This window comes from Suncus etruscus, chromosome 1, assembly GCF_024139225.1.
Source record: "Suncus etruscus isolate mSunEtr1 chromosome 1, mSunEtr1.pri.cur, whole genome shotgun sequence".
In the NCBI taxonomy this organism is placed as follows: Eukaryota; Metazoa; Chordata; class Mammalia; order Eulipotyphla; family Soricidae; genus Suncus; species Suncus etruscus.
Window position 1 is genome coordinate 184,582,579 of NC_064848.1, and position 21,680 is coordinate 184,604,258.

The following is a 21,680-nucleotide window of genomic DNA, read 5'->3' on the forward strand; positions in this document are numbered from 1 at the left end:
GCTCTAGATAGCCATGTGCAAGTACATACTATCTCTCTGGCTTCACTTTGTTGCTTTTTAAGGTTTCTGCTGAAAAAGGGAAAGTAGCAAGGCCCCCTGGGGTTAAATAGAGAGTTGGAGCTGAAACCATCAGTGTTGTGGTTCTCCTTCCCTTCTCTTGTCATTTATTCCTGGTGGTGTCAGTTGTTACCAGGGAGAGAAAATTTCCCTAACTCTCAGAGAGATTTTAAATCCTTTGTGGATGCAGGGTGAGGTTTGAACCATATCTAGAGTTGCTTAGCACTTACTCCTGGCCCCGTTAATAAAGGTTGTTGATGGTGCTGGGGCAGAAGGGTTAATATGACGTGTTTGTACAGGAAATTAAACTGGGGTCTGCCACATGCAGAGCAAACACCTTAACCACTGTATTCTCTCTAGCCTCAGATTATGAATCTTGGGCCCGGAAAGATAGCACAGTGGCGTTTGCCTTTCAAGCAGCCAATCAAGGACCAAAGGTGGTTGGTTCAAATCCCGGTGTCCCATATGGTCCCCCGTGCCTGCCAGGAGCTATTTCTGAGCAGACAGCCAGGAGTAACCCCTGAGCACCGCCGGGTGTGGGCCCCCCCAAAAAAGGTTATGATTCTTGTATTAAACTAATTTCAATTTAGCTCCCCCTTTAGTCCTTACCACATGCAGAACAAACACTTTAACCACTGTATTCTCTACAGCCTCAGGTTTTGAATCTTGTGTTAAACTAATTTCAATTTAGTTCCTCCTTTAGTCCTTAAAATGTTCCTTTTTTTTTCTTTCTTTTTTTTGGATTTTTGGGCCACACCCAGCAGTGCTCAGGGGTTACTCCTAAATATCTACTCAGAAATAGCTCCTGGCAGACATGGGGGACCATATGGGACTCCGGGATTCGAACCAACCACCTTAGGTCCTGATTGGCTGCTTGCAAGGCAAACACCGCTGTGCTATCTCTCCAGCCCCTAAAATGTTCCTTTTTATTTATTTAATTTTTTTGGCCACACCCAGTGCTGCTCAGGGGTTACTCCTGGCTCTCTGCTCAGAAGTCTTCCTTGGCAGGCACAGGGAACCATATGGGATGCCGGGATTCGAACCACCATTGGTCCTAGGTCAGCTGCTTGCAAGTCAAACGCCCTACCACTGTGCTATCTCTCCAGCCCCTAAAATGTTCCTTTTATTGAAAGGGGATGGGTTGGGTTGTCAGAAGCTGAGGTAAGTATGTTCTTCCTGGTTTGAGGGAGGAAGAAAAAGCCAAGAAATTTTAAATCTCTCAGGAACCTTAACAGATATAGACCCAGCTCAGATTTGGAATTAAATGAGCAACCCTAATTCATTTTACCCTTCTTCACCAAATCTTTTTTTTTAATTTTTAATTTTTAAATTATTAAAATATTTTTATAAAATATTATTTAAAATAACATTTTAATTATTATCTGGAGAGATAGCAAGCAGTAGGGGGTTTGCCTTGCATGGAGCCAACCCAGGATGAACCTGGGTTCAATCTTTGGCATCCCATATAGTCCCCCTAGCTTGCTAGAAGCGATTTCTGGGCACAGATCCAGAAGTAACCCTTGAGAGCCACTGGGTGTGACCCAAAAACCAAAACCAAAACAACAACACCCCAAAATCCAAGCACCAAAACCAAACCAAAGGAAAATTGCAGAATAAAGCATCCATTTCTAAAAAAATATTATCACCACAAGATATACAGTTATAAAGTTGTTAATAATGGAGTTTTATACAATGTTCCAACACCCATCCCTTCACTAGTACAAATTTCTTGCCACCAATGCCTCTTAAAGTGTTTGCTTTTAAGGCTTAACCCTGGTTCTATAATCAGGGATCACTCCTTGCACACTTTGGGAGCCCATATAGAGTGTTTAAGATTAAACCTTGTTCTGATACATTCAACGCAAGCACCTTGCCTACTGTATTATTTCTCCAGCCCTGTGCAGGGTCTCTTAAAGCCAAAGGGGAAAATTGTGGGGCAATTGCAAACTCAGAAAAGGAAAGCAGTCAGAGAGCTAGCTCGACAGTTTGTGAATGCATGTTTTGTGTGTAGGAGGCCTAAATTCAACCTCCAGCACAACATAGTCCCTTGAGCCCAATCAGGAACAACCCTTGAGCATAGAGCTAAGAAGTGGATTTTAAGTTCTCATAGAATTGTGTTTGTTGGGGGCTGGAGTTAATACAATAGGTAAATTGCTTGCTTTGTACATAGTCAACCCAGATTTCAACCTGGCATCTCATATGGTCTCCTAAGCAGCCCCATGAATGACTCTTAAGTACAGAGCCTGGAGTAACCCCTGAGTATCTCCAAGTATGCCCCCTAGTAAAATATGTGCTTTCTCTCATCTCAACACTCTAATTTCTCTATAGACCTCCCAAATCGCAACTCAATTCTACTTTCCTTTATGTTCCCTGATCCCTTTAGCGGTGAATATTCTCTCAACCTCCCCTCACTGCATCTCCCTTATAGAAGCTCCATCTGGCTCCCTTCCCCCAATATGTCCTGGTCTGAAGCTGGGTCTGAGACAGAGTACACAGGAGGAAGGCAGGGGCAGGGGTCCTGTGAAGTGCTTTGAGCTCTTTCATACTTGGGGCTCAGGGAGGTTCACAGTTATTAAGAGAGGAGAAAGGCAGCATGATGGTGATGTGGGTGCTAGAGATAGAAAGCAGAGGACAGGCAAAAGAGGCCCGGTGGAAAACCCAAAGACAGACACAGACTATAAGAGAGACAACTTTGGTTCCTGGTAGAGGGGTAAGTGCCTCCCTCCACCCCCTTGTTCTACTTTAGATTGGGAAACCTGAGAAGCTTGAGGGCTTTCTCCAGCCCTATGGCACTGACTTCTCCAGCCTGATTTGAACTCAGTTGCTGACAGGGATCCTTCCCTGAACTCTTGCCCTCCTGGACTTGCCCTAGTCCCAGTCCCAGGCCTCTGGCCGGGCAGACACCCTGACAGGTTACAAATGAGTGTGGGAGTTAGATTGTGCCAAGCCCTTGTCCTCAGAGTCTGGAGGAGGAGAATCAATGGTCTCTACCTAAGGGTTACTCCTCCAGTCAGTCTAAGCCTGAAGAGATGCCGGAAACACTTCCTCCTCCAGCTCTGTCCCCCAGACACTCAGAGCGACAAGGACAAGGACTCCACCCTTAACTTCCCTCTGAGCCAGAGTCCTTCACCAATGCTAGAAACTCCACTGAAGAATTAAGTCATCTTTAAGAGAGCATTGGCTTTCGAATACATGGATTTGAGACAGGCCTATGTTGGGGTGGGAGGGCTGAAGCAAAGAAATGAATCATGGGGAAGGAGAGAAGGGTAGGAGGAAACCCAAACAGGCAGGAGTGAGCCTCCTTTTTAATGCTCTAGAGAGAAAATAAAAATCTCCTCCTCTTTACCTGTAAACATCACCTATCGCTGTGCTCATTGTGGCTCTCTGGAGAGATAGGGGGAGTTATTTGAGCCTGAGCGAGCGAGCCAGCTACAGCTATGGATGGCTAGAGAGAGGATAAATACATCTAGAGAGATGAATTGATGGATCAGTGGGGAAGGAATATAAATATGGAGAGAGATGGACGAACTGAGAGATGGATTGAGACAGTGAGAATATAAAGAGAGTCTGAGGGAGAGAAATGGTTGTGTGAACGAGGAAGGAGCGCCAGGTGATGCAAAGACGAGGGGGAAAGAAATGGGGTATCGCTCACCCCCCCTCCATGTTTCTACCCTGCTCACTGAAATATCAGCCACCTACCCCTCACTTGACAAACTCTTCCTTTTACATTCTAGACCCAAACTCACACCCTTAGGTGACTTGGCACCCCTTTCTTTCACAATCATCCAGTTGGCCCCCAAAGAGAGATCTCATCCTGCTCTTGTGGTCTATCACCCCCAAGACAAATTGGGAGAAAGAAACGGGGAGTGGGAATTCGGGGCTCAGTAAGGGTCACCATTCTGTTGGTCTACTGACTTGGGGGGGGGGAGACTTCTCTGGGGGTGGGAAGAGTGAGGGCAGCTGGGTTGAATTTGTCCAAATCTAATAACCTCGGAGCCTATTGAAGGCCTTGGGGGTGGGGAAGGGAGGAAAGTCTTGAATATTCCTCTAACTTTTCCCCCCTCTCCCTCTGGTCCCTTCTTTCCAGAAGTCTTTGAAGAAAGATGTTTTTGACGCTTCCACGTCATTCTCAGATGGATGGGCTGTGGGTGATTGAAGTGTCTTTGTCATGCTAATGCTTGGGGGGTGATGGATGGGCGCCCAGGCTGCCAAACTCTGGCCGGTGCGCCCATTGGCCTGGGAGAGATCACATGCACCCCTCCACCCCCACTCCCTACCCCCTTCCTAGGGGAGTTCTGGTCCAGGCAAGCTGGGCCCGGCCATGGATGCAAGCTTCAGCGCGGTGACATACTGCCGAAAGGTTGTAGGGCAAGAGGGTGTCTCCCCCAAACGGGCCGACCCTCCTGCGGCCTCCACGCATGGACTATAATAGGATGAACTCCTTCTTAGAGTACCCACTCTGTACCCGTGGACCTGGCTCCTACAGCACCCCAACTTCCTTCCCCCAGAGCTCGGCTCCGACTGGTGACAGCTACGCAGGGGAGACCCGTTATGGCGGGGGGCTGCCCAGCCCTGCGCTCCAGCAGAACTCAGGCTACCCGGCCCAGCAATCGCCTTCGGCTTTAGGGGTGCCCTTCCCGAGCTCGGCGCCGTCGGGGTACGTAACCCCAGCCGCCTGCACTTCCAGTTATGGGCCTTCCCAGTACTATCCTCTGGGCCAGCCAGAAGGAGATGGCGGCTACTTTCATCCTTCCAGCTATGGGGCGCAACTCGGGGGCTTGTCTGACGGCTATGGCACGGGCGGGGTGGGCCCGGCTCCCTACCCTCCGCCGCAGCCCCCCTACACCAACGAGCAGACGGCGAGCTTTGCCCCGGCCTATCCCGAGCTCTCGGAGGACAAGGAATCGCCGTGCCAGGCAGAACCCCGAACCCCTACCGCCAGGACTTTCGACTGGATGAAGGTGAAGAGGAACCCACCCAAGACAGGTAGGGCTCCGGCCTGGCCACGCGCTCCCCGGGGCGCACGGCGCTGCGCCCCCAAGATCCAGGGTGTCCTGTCCCGGGTTAGGGCTGGGTTCTCCTGGGCGGCCCTGGTGACAAAGGTAAGTAAGGACTCTCTCCAGGCTCTCACCCAGGTGGGCTGTACCTAGGGGGACACAGAGTTGGGGTGAGCATTCGTGGGGACTTGGAGAGGTGCCCTGGCACCGAAGGGTGCAGGGGGGGTGTGCCAGGCTGGACTTCCCCCCAAAGGAAGGAAGAGAGGGGAGGCTGGAGAGGTGAGAACTGACGCGCTCTCCGCCTGCCCCGCCCCGCCCCTAGCGAAGGTGTCGGAGCTGGGCCTCGGGGTGCCCGGCGGGCCCCGAACCAACTTCACCACGAGGCAGCTGACCGAGCTGGAGAAGGAGTTTCACTTCAACAAGTACCTGAGCCGCGCTCGCAGGGTGGAGATCGCGGCCACCCTGGAGCTCAACGAGACGCAGGTCAAGATTTGGTTCCAGAACCGGCGCATGAAGCAGAAGAAGCGCGAGCGGGAGGGAGCCCGGCCGCCCCCCGCACTCCCAGGCGCCCCCAAAGAGGTGGCTGGAGACGCTTCCGACCAGTCCACTTGCACCTCCCCAGAAGCGTCACCCAGTTCCGTCACCTCCTGAACCCAACTCCCAGCCCCCTTTTCCCTCCGTGCACCCCACCCGCCTCCCCCGTGGGCAAGATCTTCTTGAAGGTGGGGTGCAGGTTTAGAGCCTTCTAGGGAAGAGGGTGGCATTTTTTCTTCAGCATGGGTTGGGCACCGATCGCTGGGAACCTTTCGGGACCCAGAGGCTGAAGATCTCTGTGCGCCTGTGAATTGTGAGGGTGAAAGGCTTCCTTCCACCCTGGGTCTGGGTGTCAGCTCGGAAGTGGGGGTGAGGATGGCGGCGGGAACCAGCCTTACCCTCCCGGGTTCTCCTTCCCTGAGTTTGTCCTTTCAGTTCAGTGCCTTGGAACCAGGTTCTCTTCATGCACCCCTAACACCTTCTGCCCTTGCTGGATCCAGACGGAGCCCTGGAAGTTTCTAGTTTGGGGGTGTTGGTGTGCGGATGTACTTCCAATTCTTGTCCTTTCCAATCACCGCAGACCTTACAATAGCACCAGCTGCCTTGAAACACACCAAAAAAAGCCTCCCCGCACCCCACCTCCCTCCTCGCACATTTATATTGCACTAATGCGGCCTCCTAAGGTTGTTTCTGAGACCAACGCTCCCCACTCCCCGCCAGCGACCTCATCTCCAAGTCACCAAAGTGTTTTGCAACTTGGTACTCCAGAAATTTCTGGAATGCTGTGCAAGGCCTGGCCTCAGCAAACCTCTACCAAGAAGGCGCAGGCACGCCCCACTCCTCTCCCCCCTATTTATTGCCACCTGGAAAACCCAGGACTCTCTTTCATCTCTACCCTTAACCCTGGGGCAGCCCAAGGAGGCTTCTGGTGCAGGGCCCCCCTCCCAGGAGCTGCCAGCATTCAAGGAACCTTCCAGAGTGCCCAAGTTTTTGGTAACCTGAGCCCCAAGCTAGCCAGGTTCTCTCTGTACCTCCACCTACCTCATTTCAATAAAGTCTGTTTCTCCCAACTAGTCCTGCCTCATTCTGCTCCTCCACCTCCAGGAGAAGAGGTTGGGGGGGGGGGCTGTGAGCCTGTGGGGTTGGCAAGAACCCAACTTTAACGTCTCAGGTGGATCAAGAGAAGCAAGAGAACTTCGTGGGTGGGTGTAAGGCAGAGTTGGACATCAAATTTCCAGGTCTAAATCGCCCCTTCTGGGGCTGGGAATCTGGCAAGGAAAGAGTGGGGACAAGGGGGGATTCCTTGGGAAATTTGGAGCCTAAGGAAGTTTTGAGGGCCCGGAGAGATAGCTCAGTGGCGTTTGCCTTGCAAGCAGCCGATCCAGGACCAAAGGTGGTTGGTTCGAATCCCGGTGTCCCATATGGTCCCCTGTGCCTGCCAGGAGCTATTTCTGAGCAGACAGCCAGGAGTAACCCCTGAGCACTGCCGGGTGTGGCCAAAAACCAAAAAAAAAAAAAAAAAGTTTTGAGCGGGTTCTGAAAAGAAAAGAGAAACAGATCTGTTTGGAGAAAACAGAAAAGGCGGTAAAAAGAGGAATCTAGGACAAGGCAAAGAGCTTTCTATTCCTTCCTTTATCACCCTCAATACCTTTCAGACACCCCACCCAGAGCAAGGACACCAAAGACCAGAGTTCCAGAGAGATGGGTCTTTACTGCAAAACTCCAGCCTGGCATGCAAGTTAACCTTCCTGTGCATCCAGCCCTGTGCCCTCCACATAGACTCAACAGGGACTTCAGGACATAGAGGAAGCCCTGTGGTTCAGGATTCTCAGGTAGACTGCTGAGTTTCCAGGTCCCCCCCACAACCCCACCCCATGGGGAGTGGTGTGCAGGAGACATCGCAGATCTTCATGGTGCTGGACAGCAGGATGCAAGCGGCTCTGAGAGGCAGGAAGGGGAGGTGGGCTGGGGGGCAGGTTCCTCTAGATTCAGAGGCCCTGGGTGTGGGGCAGGCAGAAGGAGGTCTGGGTGAACCCGAATCCTGGGTTGACCTTTTTACCTCTAAGGATCTCTGGGTTTTCCAAACAAGTCAGCGGGACCACTATTGTCTGCTGGCGGTCCCACTGTCAACGTTTGGTAGGCTCAGGAGGAGGGCTCTGGGCTCTGGAAGCTTCTCCAGGGCCCCTAGGTTTTCATCATTGGTAACAAGGCTCTGGGGGTTCCTACTGGGCTGACTTTGTTGATTTGGGTTACCCTAGGATCTCCAAAGGCTTGGGGTCAGATAAGCCCCAAATCTGGGATGGGGGAGGGACAGGGAAATGGCAGCAAAGGCATCTTATCTGCCTGATCTTTTTGATTTTGATCTTTCAAAACCAGAGAAGCAGTGGAAAGAGATAGGTAAAAAAAAAAAAAATCAGTATTTGCTTCCTAGTGAATTTGGGGCCATTGTCAGAGGTGCATGGTCCTCAGTAATTGCACAGCCCAGCTAAAGAAGAAGAAAGCTCCACAGAAGGAGTCTAGCTTTCTCAGAGGCTGCTGTCTTGCCCTCTGTCTTTAAAAAAAAAATCTATTAATTGCCTTTCTGCATTTAATTGAAATTGCCACTAAGGTTGACTTCCCCAAAGGGGTCACCTTGACAGAGGGAACAGAGCAAGTGCCTGTGGAAACAAAACTCCCCCTATCCATTCAGAGAAAGCCTGGGGAGCTTTCTGGTTGGAGTATTTATGGATCCTCCAGCCCATAGACTGTGAGTAGGAAAGAGGGAGGGGGGAAAGGGAGCAGTGGTTGGAGCAGGGAACCACTCCAAGGGGGCACCTGGGGCTGACAGGCCCTGGGGGATGGAAGATGAAAGGGACAGGAGCAGAAGGAAAGGCTGGTCAGAGGGGAAGGGTGGCCAATTTGATTTTTGGTTAGAGCAGAAGAGCCACCAGATTCCCCCCCCACCCCCAGGGAAGGGTGAGAGGCAAATCAATTCCCTGATAACACAGAGGCAGCCTCAAAATGACACCCCAATACATATGGTTCCCTCTATCTCCTAAGATACTTATCTTTTCTGACTTTGGACTACTGGGAATCCCACTTGGAATCAGAAACTTCATTTAGTTGAAGAAAGCATAAACAATTCTCCATGCATTTTCCAATTATAAGTGACAAACACAAGGACGGGAAGGCAAGCAAATAAAAAACCAGTCTACTTCAATTGTCTGAAATTGATGGTCTTTATTAGCTTTAAATGCCAAACTTCTTCAAACCAGAGGTTTCTCTTCTAAGGGGAAGGGCATTGAGTTCAGTACTGCCGATTCTGTAAGGTTTGGAAAGTGATGACATTTCTGTAAGATTTGGAGGTGATAAAACACACCTCCATTTAACAGGGAAGCAAAACTCTCCTGTTTTTAAGATAAAAATCTTTAGAGATGATTCCTTGATTCCTTTCTTGCCTCATCTTGGGAGGGAAAATCCTTTTCAGAATTGGTTGAAAGTTAGTCAAGATTTCAGGGAAACTTCTCCCAGATCCTCCTCCACAGCATGAGATGTGTTGAGTCTCTACTGCATCCAACCTTCCACACCATCTGTTTCCCAAAGTGTGAACTTTTCCTCTTTCATTTGCCTTTTTCTTCAGCGTTTGTTCTCCCAACATGAAGCTCTTTGATCTCCTGCCCAAGGAAGATGAGAAGAGAAACATCAAACACACACACAACAAACAAACAAAAATAACCCAATCTAAACAATCCTGTGGTTCTTCTTGCTTGTGATTCAGACTTCTTTATTGTGAACATCCCAGCACCAGTACCAGGCGCTGCTAGAAGAAAGCTGGTTGTATTAGGGACAAGTAGATAGAGAGTATGGATGGGAAAAATAGGCAACTTCCATGGATAATGAGATTAGGGAGTTCCAGATAGACCCAGAGAAAAGCCAGAGGCTGGGAAGATGGTCAGGATACCCAGGTTCAAGTCTGTTCAAGTCAAAATCTTACCCCACAAGCTTATGATCTTGGCTAAGTTGTTTATTTCCTTATGCCCAGTTCTATTACCTACCAAAGGGAATAGCACTTTTTCACTGGGTTGATGCTATGTTAGTGTAAAAGGTTTGCAATGGTTTCAATAAATACTTTAATGATAGTTATTGTTATTGCAAAAGACATGTTCTCTCCTCTTTCTCTTGTTCCTATTTATGACTTATTCCAACATGCATTTATTTTCATTTTCACAGTCCTGTTGTTTGTTCCATGATGGATTTATTGGGGACTAGAAACAGGTAATTGGACAAGGTCAAATAGATGTGAATGGACCTGACTGAGACCCCTCTCTTTCAGATCTAACCTGCAGAAGAAAAGAGGTATTCAGCCACTTGCACTTTACCCTTTCTTCCATGATGGAAAAGATGAACAAGTCTTTTTTGTTTGCTTTATTTTTTTAATTTTTAATTTAATTTTATTATATTTATATAATATATATTTATTATATTATTATTTTTTTGGCCGCACCTGGTAACGCTCAGGAGTTACTCCTGGCTATGCCCTCAAAAAATCGCTCCTGGCTTGGGGACCATATGAGATGCGGGGGGATCGGTCCATCCTAGGTGTGTACGTCCTAACGTGTGTAAGGCAAACGCCCTACTGCTTGTGCCACCGATCTGACCCCAGATGGACAAGTTTTACAAACAGACATTTTGAGGGGCCAGAGCAATAGCATAGTAGTAGGGCATTTGCTTTGCACACAGCTGACCCATAACCCGGGTAGGTTTGATCCTTGGTATCCTATATGGTCCCCTGAGCCTACCAGAAGTGATTTCTGAGCACAGAGCTAGCAGTAACCCCTGAGCACTCCTGGGTGTGGTCCAACATTCCCCACAAAAAAACCCAGACCTTTTATGGTCCTGAATTAGAGTAGTGGAGGACAAAGGATCTGAATTTCTTTTGTTTTTGTTTTTTTGTTTTTTGTTTTTGGGTCACATCCAGCAGCACTCAGGGTCTACGCCTGACTCTAAACTCAGAAATTGCCCTCAGGGGCCCAAGAGATAGCACAAAGGTAGTGCATTTGCTTTGCATGCTGAAGGATGGTGGTTCGAATCCCGGCATCCCATATGGTCCACCGAGCCTGCCAGGAGCGATTTCTGAGTGTAGAGCCAGGAGTAACCACTGAGCACTGACGGTGTGACCAAAAAAAAAAAAAGAAAGAAAGAAAGAAAGAAAGAAAGAAAGAAAGAAAGAAAGAAAGAAAGAAAGAAAGAAAGAAAGAAAGAAAAAAAGAAAAAGAAATTTGCCCCCAGAAGGCTCAGGAGACCATAGGGGATGCCGGGATTTGAACCACTGTCCTTCTGCATGCAAGGCAAATGCCCTACCTTCATGCTATCTCTCCAGCCCCGGATCTGAATTTCTTTTGTTTGTTTTGGAGGTGCTCTAGGGCTACTCCCAGCTAGATTATGGGGAACCATGTCTTAGCAGGGATGGGAATCTGGAACCATAAAAATTATGTATTTCAGCCTATTGAGCTATCTTCCAGTCCATGACCTATATAATTTAACTTTCAACATATTAGCTGTATGAGCTTATACTAGTTATTTAATTTTCCTGTGCTTTTATTTCTTCAACTGTAAAATGGAATATGTTGATAGATAAATTATATATTTTATATATTATATGACTACATAAATTATATATACATATAATAAATGCTTAGACTATTTCCTAACAGCATTCAATACAAATCTTCCATTTTATATATTCATGATAGGCATGTTTTTTCTTTCTTTTTTGGGTCACACACGGCAATGCTCAAGGGTTCCTCCTGGTTCCACACTCAGAAATTGCTCCTGGCAGACTCGGGGGACCATATGGAATGCTGGGATTCAAACCAATTACCTTATGCATGAAAGGCAAATGCCTTACCTCCATTCTATCTCTCCAGCCCCTTAAATTTATTTTTTTAATTTTTTTAACCATACCCAATGGTACTCAGTGCTTAGTCTTGGCTTTGTGATAATGGGTCATTCCTGGTGGTATGCCAGAGAACTATATATGTGATCCTGGTGAATTGAACTGGGTTCAGTGGAATAGAAAGTAAGCACCTTCACTTTTGTACTATATCTCAAGTCCCAAGAGACTTTTTTAGTACTGTACCTGGCAATGTTCAGGGATTACTCCTCAGTCTGCTCTCAGGAATTATTCCTGCCTGGATTTGGAGACTATATATGGGATATAAGAGACTGAACCCATATCAACTGTATGCAAGGCAAGTACCCTGCCCATTGTACTATTTCTCAGGTCCCCAAGATTTCCTTTTTTGGTATTTGGGTCACACATGGCGGTGCTCAAAGATTACTAATTGCTCCTGGCAGGCTCAAGGGACCACATGGGATGCCAGGAATCAAACCGGGGCCTCTCTGGGGTTGGCTACATACAAGGCAAATGTCCTACCATTGTGTTATAGCTCTAGCCCCAAGCTATTTTTGATTGTTTTCTTACACTGAACTTTTCTTCATCTTAGAATGGTGGAAACAAACATGCTTCTTCTGCCGTTGGGCCCTTCTGTTCCACATCCACAGTGTGGTGCACTTGGAATTGCTACTGGGGAATAAAAATAATTACAAGAAAGAGTTTCAAGGGGAGTGAGTTTGGTAAACCTTTCATACATACATACATACATACATACGTACATACATACGATACGTTCATACATACATACATAGAGTATGGTTATCTTGATGAACACTTCTCTTGGCAGATAGCTCCATTATGTAATGTTGCTAACACATTCCTACTATGATATATGAGATTAGCACCCCTTCATCCATACCAGATTTTCCTTTAATGGTACAATCCTGTCTCTAAGGACATCCTTGCTTGACCTCCTTTGCATGACTCAACCACAATATTCCAGATGCTTCAGCTTTTGCTATTTCCCTGGCTCTCTAAAGACGTTATATAATCAGTGTGAGTCCTGGGTGGGAGATGCAAAATATTTAATGTAATCCTGGGAGAACAGAGATGCTCAAACAGCTGTGTACTTCAGCTCGCAAGCTGAGTTCCTGGCCTTTATCCATGTTCTACTCCATTGGGAAATGACTAGATCGGACACTTCAAAGATGAAAGAATTTTGAAGGAACTCGGGGGATCCAATTTTATTCTCTTTCTTGTGTGTCTTCAAGTAAGTCATTTAATCCCCTTTAGTTTCTCAGTCTTTAATCTAAATTGAATGATTCTGCTGTAGCATAGCTAGATCTTGTCCTTTGAGCAGAAAAGAAGACACTAAATAGAAAACTTGGGGGCCAGAGAGATAGCATGGAGGTAAGGTGTTTGCCTTGCATGCAGAAGGTTGTTGGTTCAAATCCCAGCGTCCCATATGGTCCCCAGAGCCTGCCTGGAGCTATTTCTGAGCATAGAGCTAGGAGTAACTTCTGAGCACTGCCGGGTGTGACCCAAAAACCCAAAGTAAATAAATAAATAAATAAATAAGTAAATGAATAAATAGGAAACTTGTCACATGGAGGAGGACTGGGGAAAGACACTGGGAGAATAGTGGAGCGAATCGGACACTCTGGTGAGGGTGTGGTACTGGAATACTTCAAGTATGAAATCCTTCTAACAACAGTTTCATAAGCCACCATGCCTAAAATTAAAATCACAATTTTAAGGAAAGTGAATGTGAAACTCGTGATAAATGGTGGGTGGGAAGGTGGACAAGGAAGCATCCTGTAAGCATAGATTCTACTGTTCTAGTCAGAGCTCATTAATATCACTGCCCCTTCCCAGTCTGCTTCTCTCCAGTTCTCAAGATTACTGGCCTTGGTCCAGGCAGCTCTGAGTCCTGCCTGGAGGGAACTCTAGGGAAGGAGCCCCACAAAGCATGCGCCTTCTGCTCCTCAGAGGCCCTGAAGCTCCCTTCAGTTTACTCTGGCCTGACAGCTCCATTTCAACCCCCCACCTTGGAGATGAGGCAACTCAATATTTACTCAGCCAGAGAGGTTGACCCAGAAGCCTCATCTGTCCTGCCTGCTCCTGCTGACTGGACTCTGCTGACCCCACCCCCTTCCCTTCCTGGTTCATAGAGAGTTCAGTCCGAAGAGGCTTGCAGCCCCCCCAACCCCCAGCCTTGGTGGAGCCGCCAGTCCAGGGAATTGTTGAGGCCAGAAGGGCAGGGAAGAGCTCCGGTCGTGGGGTCATGCCCTGGTCTTTCCACTCTTGCTGGACCAGCAACTTGGACCTCCCAAAGGAGTGGATTCAGCAACTGATTGCTTTCTGTGGGGGAAGTGGTGCGGGGAGATTGTACAGTTGGGGAGATGATCCAGAACTGAAAAGGTCCACTTATCTGTACATTATTTGGATTATAAACTGTTTCATGGTAGACAAACTTGGTGAACTCTGAACAGTGGGAACATTTCCAAAGACATAAAGGAACTCAAGGAATAAAGAAATGTCATATATATGGCCAGCAACCATCTATGAACAATCTCTTGTCTACCAACATTTTAGAAGGTCAGATCCAGGAGAATTGAGGGTTTTTTGGTTTTTTGTTTTTGATTCTTTTACTCATAATCCACTTCCAGTGCCAGTGCCTGGCACAAAGTAGAGGCTCAGTAAATATTTATGGACAAAATGAATATTAATAAAATCATCCTGCCTAGAAGGCAGGCATCCTATTAAAAGGGCATTCAGAAATGATGTTAGTTTCAAAACAAGGTCTTATAATCAGTGTATTAATGTGAAGAAAATGCAAGTAGAGTTTGAGGTAAAAGGGAAACTAAGGATTTTTTTTTTAAAAAGAAATTTATCAGACAAATGACAGTTTGTTTTATAGCTTCAGGGAGAGTCTGTTCTAGAAGTTTTTATTTATTTATTTATTTTTTGATTTCCTTTACTTAAGCCAGTATAAACTCAAGAAAAGACTCAGTTTGAGAAGGATGCTGGGTTTGGAGGTTTAGGTTGGCAGAAATGTTGGTGGCAGATGGACCTAGAAGCCATCCTTGGGAAGGGACAGAGAACACTTCCCTTCTCCACCCTATCTCCCAACTCAGCCCTCCCCCACGCTAGTGTTATTCATACACTATTATTCAATGGATGGGACCAGGCTGAGATTTTCTTTGATCTTTTTAAAAACATTTGAAATGACTTTCTCTGTTAGGTCAAAACCCCCCAAATAACAACACAACAAGCTTTGAAAAACCAAAGTGAATTCATCCAGTTTTGTATATGGCATTGTTCGGGTAGCAAAAGGGACAGACAGAAAGGGGAAGCATAGTTTCAATACTTCATGGAACTCAGGGCAAAAGTGGGCCCTGTTGGTTGAAAGAGCCTTAGAAAGCCCCAGAAGACCATTCTTTAGTCTTGATATGGGCAGTTACCATTGTTGGAATTGGGGCTGGAGAGATAGCATGGAGATAAGGCATTTATTTGCCTTGCATGCTGAAGGATGGTGGTTTGAATCCTGGTATCCCATATGTTTCCCTGAGCCTGCCAGGAGGATTTCTGAGAGTAGAGCCAGGAGTGACCCCTGAGCTCTGCTGGGTGTGACCCAAAACCAAAAAGAAAAAAAAAAGAAAATTTCAGGGAATTGATGACATCCTTTTGTTTATTTCTTTCAAAGTACTATAAATGGGTCCTAATCACAGAGGCAGTAATTTGACCTATGGAAGAATAAGGGACAAGACAACTGTCAAGGAAAAGGAAAAAAATCACCTTCCATTCCTCCTCCTCCAAGCAAGTTTCTAGATCAACCCCTAGGAAGGAAGGAGCTGGTGGTAGCACTCCTTACCTCGATACTTGAAGGGGACAGGTCTTGGATGTTGCAATTTTTGGCCAGAGTTCTCTGATTCCCCATTTGGGTTCTGTTCTCAGTCTCTGCTTCAGACATGTTGTTTTGGGGAGATGGGGAGTCTGAAGAGGTGAAATCCTTGTGTGCTGAGTGTGTGTGGGGTGGGGGGGCTGGGAGAGTCCTGGAGACTCTTGTTTTTTCATTTTTGGGCCACATCGGGGGGTACTCAGGGGTTATTCCTGACTCTGCATTTATAAATTACTTCTGGAGGGGTTGGAGGGATCATATGGGAATGAAATCAAACCCAGGTTGGCCAAGTGCAAGGCAAACACCCTACTTGCTGTGCTATCATTTTGGTCCCTCTTGGAGACTCTTGGGAGGAAAGACAGACTGGTGGTGGCTTGGAAGAACTCTCTCACATACTTCTCCAGCCCCCAAATTTCTTACCTCTTTCTACCACCTCCAGTCACTCCCACAGTCTCACCTTTTTACTCAGATACTTTTTGAAACTCATTCTTCAAAGGACAGCACTGGGACTTGGCAGGAAAGATCTAAAACTGAATGAGAAGACAGGAAGGGGCAGTAACTTCTCAGGAGGTTGGGGGTGAAGTGGGGTGGGCAGGACTAGTTCCTAGAACCCACACAAGTGGCTATTGAGATTCATTTGGGTTGGAAAAGTGATGGGGATTTGCAATGACACCATTGAATGAGTCTGCATGTTTGCTAGCTCCCACCTGCAGTGTGAACTTTTACAAGCCAGTGAAATCCATACCATGGGCGTTTTCACCACAAGGACACCTTCACAGACCTATCTGTAAATAAACATTGGGATGGGTGTGTGCAGCCAGAAAATAAATTGTACTTGTATATAGCTTTGCAAATGTGGTTGCAACAGCCAGAGAAAGGAGGATAGGACTATATCTAGGAAGGTCCTCTCCTTTTTCTACACTTTACAGTCTATCTTTTGACTCTAAATGGTGCAAATGAAACTTGCATTAAAAAAAAGTATGAGTGAAAAGCAGATGTGTTCTCAGGACTTCAATGCAAAAGAAGAGGGCCTTCTGTGAAAAATGCCTCAATTGAAGCTTTCTCTACCCAAGTCTTAGCATGGACATGGGAAGGAAATAAAGAACTACGAGTCATGTAATATATAGCCAAACACTGAGAGGGAAAAGAAAAATGTAAGAGAAATATGATCTAGTTAGCACCTAATGACAATCTTAACTTTGCTTTCTTCTTTGTTTTTGTGTTGTTTTGTTTTGGGGCCACACTCGTGATGGTGCTCAGAGCTTCCTCCTGGCTCTGTGGTCAGAGGTCACTCTTACTGGGCTTGGGAATCCTAATAGCATACAGGGGATCAAATGGGGTCAATTGTGTGCAAGGCAACACCTGACTCTTGGTACTACTTACTATCTTGCCAGCCCCAAACCTCTTGTCTCTCACACTGGCTAGGAATTGGGCTGCTCGCTAAGCTGCATTCCTCTCCTAGAACACAAGAAAAGACCTGATTTTATTTTTCCTTCCAGTACTTCTAGGTGTAGTTTTCTATTTTATTCTTGTTGACAAGTGTAAATGTTTGCTCAGTTGCCGACATAACTCAGATTCTTGCTCGGGTCAGTGGAGTTCTGGAGAAGTCTTCTCTCACTTACCTTTTCCTTTTAACTAACAAAGCTTCAGACTTAGTTCTTGTCTAGAGACTCTCTCTTAGCATCTGGAAGTCTTGTCCATTTCAGCTTGGTTTCTGAAGCACAAGGTTCACTCTCCAGTGAGGTTTGAAGACTTGATTGGGAGAGACTGGAAACCATCAGGATGTCCTTTTTTTTTTTTTTTTTTTTTTTTTTTTTTTTTGTCTCTTTTCTTTCTCTTTTATCTTTTCTTGGTTTTGGGACCATCCTTGGTGGTACCTAGGATCAGCCACTTGCCAGGCAAGCACACTACTTACTATATTATCTCTCTGAATTGCTGTCTTCACATCTCCAATCTCAACTCTCTTTCTCTCCACAACCCTGCAAATTTATTTGTTCTTGTTTCTGCTTTGGTTTGGGGGCTATACCTGACAATGCTTAGGGGTTGCTCTTGGCTCTATGCTCTGGAGGGACCCCTGGTGGTTCTCCTGACCATGTGCGTAATTGGGATTCAGGCCAGCAGATTGGGCAAGTGCCTTAACCCCTGTACTATTTTCAGGCTCCTAATTTTATCTATTGCTTATACTTTTTGGATGCCTTCTGGAGTCAACAAAATAACTCAATTTATTTTCCACATACTTCTTTTTACTTAAACATAACTGTAGTGTGTCCTTAGGTTCTTTGTAACATATACTGAGTCCTTGGGGCTAAAGCAATAGCACAGAAAGTTGGACTTTTGTCTTGCATGCAGCCCACCTGGGTTCGATCCCCAGCATCTCATATGGCCCCCCAGCACTGCCGGGAGTAATTCCTGAGTGCAGAGCCATGAGTAACTCCTGAACACTGGTGTGGCTCAAAAACAAACAAAAACCATACATACATACACAAACATTACACACACAAACTTTATTTCTCTTGGGCCTTGTTTCTAGACCTTCCCTTGTCCTTTTCTTCTTTCATTAATATCTTTCATGAAATATGTGTTTCCATAGAACACAAGATATAAAGGTTGATTAGATCTGTTCTGAGTAGAACGGTCATCTCAGATCCTTTATTTCCGACACCATATTTCTATTGATAGAGTCAGGAAAGCTTGGACAGGGTAGGACTTTGGAGCAGACTGGTGGTTGTTGGGAAATGAAAGGAATTCTTATCTCTTGCAAATTGTGCCCATCACCTTGACCTTTTAGGTCAGTGACTGATTGCCATCCATATAAATCCGCAAGCTGCCGGATGTGGAAGCCATTTGTAGAAACAAACATTTGTAGAGCAGTATTTCTGTCATTTGCAAGAAGCGAAAGATGCAGTAGAGCAGAAAAACAGTAGACAGGGGAGAAGGGAGAAAGAAAGCTCCATTATCTCTAGGGAGGAAAGTGCAAATGAACTCAGCTAAGGCGCCAGTTTTATTGTCTTTATCATTGCTATCCAGGTAATGTTACTTCTATTCTCTTCAGTAATGGGGATCAAACTCAGAGCCTATGACATGTGAGGCATATACTCTATCCCCTGAGCCTTATTCCTGGAACTCCCCCTATTTTTTGTTTTGATTTATTCTTTGGGGTCACAACTGGAAGTGCTCAGGGCTAATTCCTAGCTTTGTTATCAAGAATAACTCCCTTTCCCATCTTATTTATTTGTTTATTTATTTATTTATTTATTTTGGTCTTTGGGCCACATTGGCAGTGCTCAGGGATTGATTATTCCTGGCTCTGTGCTCAGGAATCATTCCTAGAGGGCCAGGGGATATATGGAATGCTGGGGATTTAAACTGGGTCAGCCGCGTGCAAGGCAAACTCCCTACTCACTGTATTATCATTCTGGATCATTCGAGGATCACTCCTGACAGGGTTTGGGGGACCAAAGGATGGAATCCTGGTCAGCCAGTTGTAGGAAAGGAAGCACCTTACTTGCTGAACTATCTTCCAGTCTCCTGAAAACAACAACAACAACAACAACATTATTACTGTTGTTGTTATTTGTTTTGGGGCCATACTAGGCAGTGCTCAGGGGTCATTCCTGGCAGTGTACAGGGAACTATATAGGATACTGGGAATTTAACATGGGTCATTTGCATTCAAGGCAAATGTCCTACCTACTGTATTATCACTTGGCCTCACATTTTTTTGTTTTGTTTTTGGGCCAAATTCAGTATTGCTCAGGGGTTACTCCTGGCTCTGTGCTCAGAAATCTCTCCAGGTAGGCTGGGGGAATCATATAGGATGCTGGGAATCAAACCTGGGTCCATCCCATGTGCAAGGCAAATGCCCTACCACTGTTCTCTCACATTTTATTTTATTTTATTTTTTGGCTTTTGTGTCACACCGGAGGCACTCAGGGGTTCCTCCTGGCTCTGCACTCAGAAATCACTCCTGGCAGGCTTGGGGGCCCATATGGGATGCCTGGATAGAAACACCGTTCTTCCTGGGTCGACTGCATGCAAGAAAAATACCTTAGTGCTGTGCTATTTCTTCTGCCCCACATTTTATTATTTTTTATTAAAACATTTTTATTAAGTCATTTTGAAATTACAAAGTTATTCATGATTGGGTTTCAGGAATACTTTGTTTCAATGATGTATCTATCCCCTTACCAATATCTACTTCCCTCCTCCAATTCTCTCCCATTTGTCTCCCACTCTCCAGTCTGCCTATAAGAGGCATAAATTTTTTTTTGGTTTTTCTTTTTGAACCACACCCAGAAGTACTCAAGGCTTACTACTAGCTCTACATTCAGAAATTACTCCTGGAACACTTGGAGGACCATATGGGATCCTGGGGATTAACCTGGATTGACCATGTGCAAGACAAATGCCCTACCTGTTGTGTTATTACTCCAGCCCCTGGCAATATATATATATATATACATATACATATATATACACATTTACATATGTGTAAATACATATATATATATAAACTTTTTGTACTGTAGTTTAAAATTTCATACATAACACTTTATCCACCTTCAGGCCCTGCTCTTCCTCACACTTGAATGCTTCCTTTACCATATTCATTGCCTTTCTCCCTGTCCTATCTCCCAATCTCCTCAAGTGGTGGCTTGTATCTTACTGAATGCCATGTGATAAGAAAAACTTTAATTTTTTTTTCTTGCGCGAACGCAGTCCCCCACTACCACAAATTATGCAGTCAAGTTTCCCACATTTGGGGAAATCGCAGGGATCAGCACATCCGGAGTGCAATGGATAAGCCTCGCCCTGGGGAAACCACCTTCGTGATCATGGTATCTCCCCTGCCAGGTAAGTATAAACTTTAATTTTTTACCTTCACTATCATAAGTGTATATGCAAGGGACTGGAGCAATGGAGAAAGTGGTAGGGCATTTACCTTGCACACACTAGCCTAGGATGGACAGGGGTTAAATCCCCCAGTGTCCCATATGGTCCCCCAAGCCAGGAGCAATCTCTGAGTGCATAGCCAGGAGTAACCCCTGAGCGTCACTGGGTGTGACCTCCCCCCCAAAAAAGTGTATAGCAAATCCACATATTTCAGAGCTGGAAAGATAGCTCATGGCAAAGTGCAGACTTTGTGTGCAAGTGATCTGAATTTGATCCCTGGCACCAAAGGTTTCCTAAAACCAGCCCTTGAACATCCCTAAACGTGATCCAAAAACACACAAAAAGTTGAATATTTGAAATATGCATTTAGGATGAGGGCCTTTCTTCCACCTCATCCTCCCTCTCTCAGCCTCATTGTCTATGGTACAGATTTTATTCACCATTTTTTCCTTTAGGAAAAGAGAAATCAAGAAGTCTACTCAAATATTCAAGATCATCAAGTTCAAGTAGGAGATATCTTTTTCTGTGTGATCCTTAAACATTGAACTTTCTATAAATAAGATTCTGAGTGACTACGAGCTAACTTGCAGATTCTGTGAAAACCTAAAACAAGGGCCTGGAGAGATAGCACAGCGGCATTTGCCTTGCAAGCAGCCGATCCAGGACCAAAGGTGGTTGGTTCGAATCCCGGTGTCCCATATGGTCCCCCATGCCTGCCAGGAGCTATTTCTGAGCAGACAGCCAGGAGTAACCCCTGAGCACAGCCGGGTGTGACCCAAAAACCAAAAAAAAACCAAAACAAAACAAAACAAAAAAAAAAACCTAAAATGGTTTAGGGTTTGCCTATGATGGAGGTTTTGCTGTGGGAATTTTCCACTTGGGTGGTCCTCTCCAAATTAGGAAAGAGCTAGACACTCTGTGACTGGTCTGGAAGCTGAAAGAAGCCTGGAGAAAATGCAAAGGAGAATATTTTGGTAGGTCTGGGTCTCTTTGAGGAACCTCTCCCCAAATTCTCATGACAGGCAAGCAAATGCTCTGAATTCCCTGTTACTAGGAGTTATTTCATAGGAGTAGATAAGAAATACAGATTTTGAGTCCTGGAGTTAAAGACCACTATCTTTTCTCACAATGAATTTGCCTTTGTCCTGATCCCATTCTCCCCACACCGAACGAACCCCCTCTGCCACTTTGTTGGAGATCCTAGTAATGCTAGACAAGGAGTTTTGAAAATATTTAGGAAAAATCAGCACAAAAGTCCAAATCTCCAACCTCTTATACCTAGGAGCCTCCCAACACTGATCTGCAGAGAGAAGACAGAAACCTGGAGGCCATGTGCAATTTTCCATTCAGCTACTCAGTCCAGGTCCTAGGGAGCTATAGACTGGTCCTGGTGGTAGAATTTGTAGGATGGGGAATCTGGGGG

At 45.9% G+C, this 21,680-nt stretch overlaps 1 protein-coding gene and 1 non-coding gene across 2 annotated transcripts; one reads left to right on the plus strand and one right to left on the minus strand.

Moving 5' to 3' along the window:
• Positions 1–4,475: 4,475 nt before the first annotated feature.
• On the plus strand, positions 4,476–5,705 carry HOXB1 (homeobox B1). The gene is made up of 2 exons (XM_049780855.1): positions 4,476–5,043; positions 5,377–5,705. The coding sequence occupies exons 1-2, from the start codon at positions 4,476–4,478 to the stop codon at positions 5,703–5,705; spliced, it is 897 nt and encodes a 298-aa protein (XP_049636812.1).
• A 14,362-nt stretch (positions 5,706–20,067) lies between these two features.
• Positions 20,068–20,226, minus strand: LOC126028502 (U1 spliceosomal RNA). The gene has a single exon (XR_007502438.1). It is a non-coding gene; the product is annotated as a U1 spliceosomal RNA (small nuclear RNA).
• Positions 20,227–21,680: the final 1,454 nt, after the last annotated feature.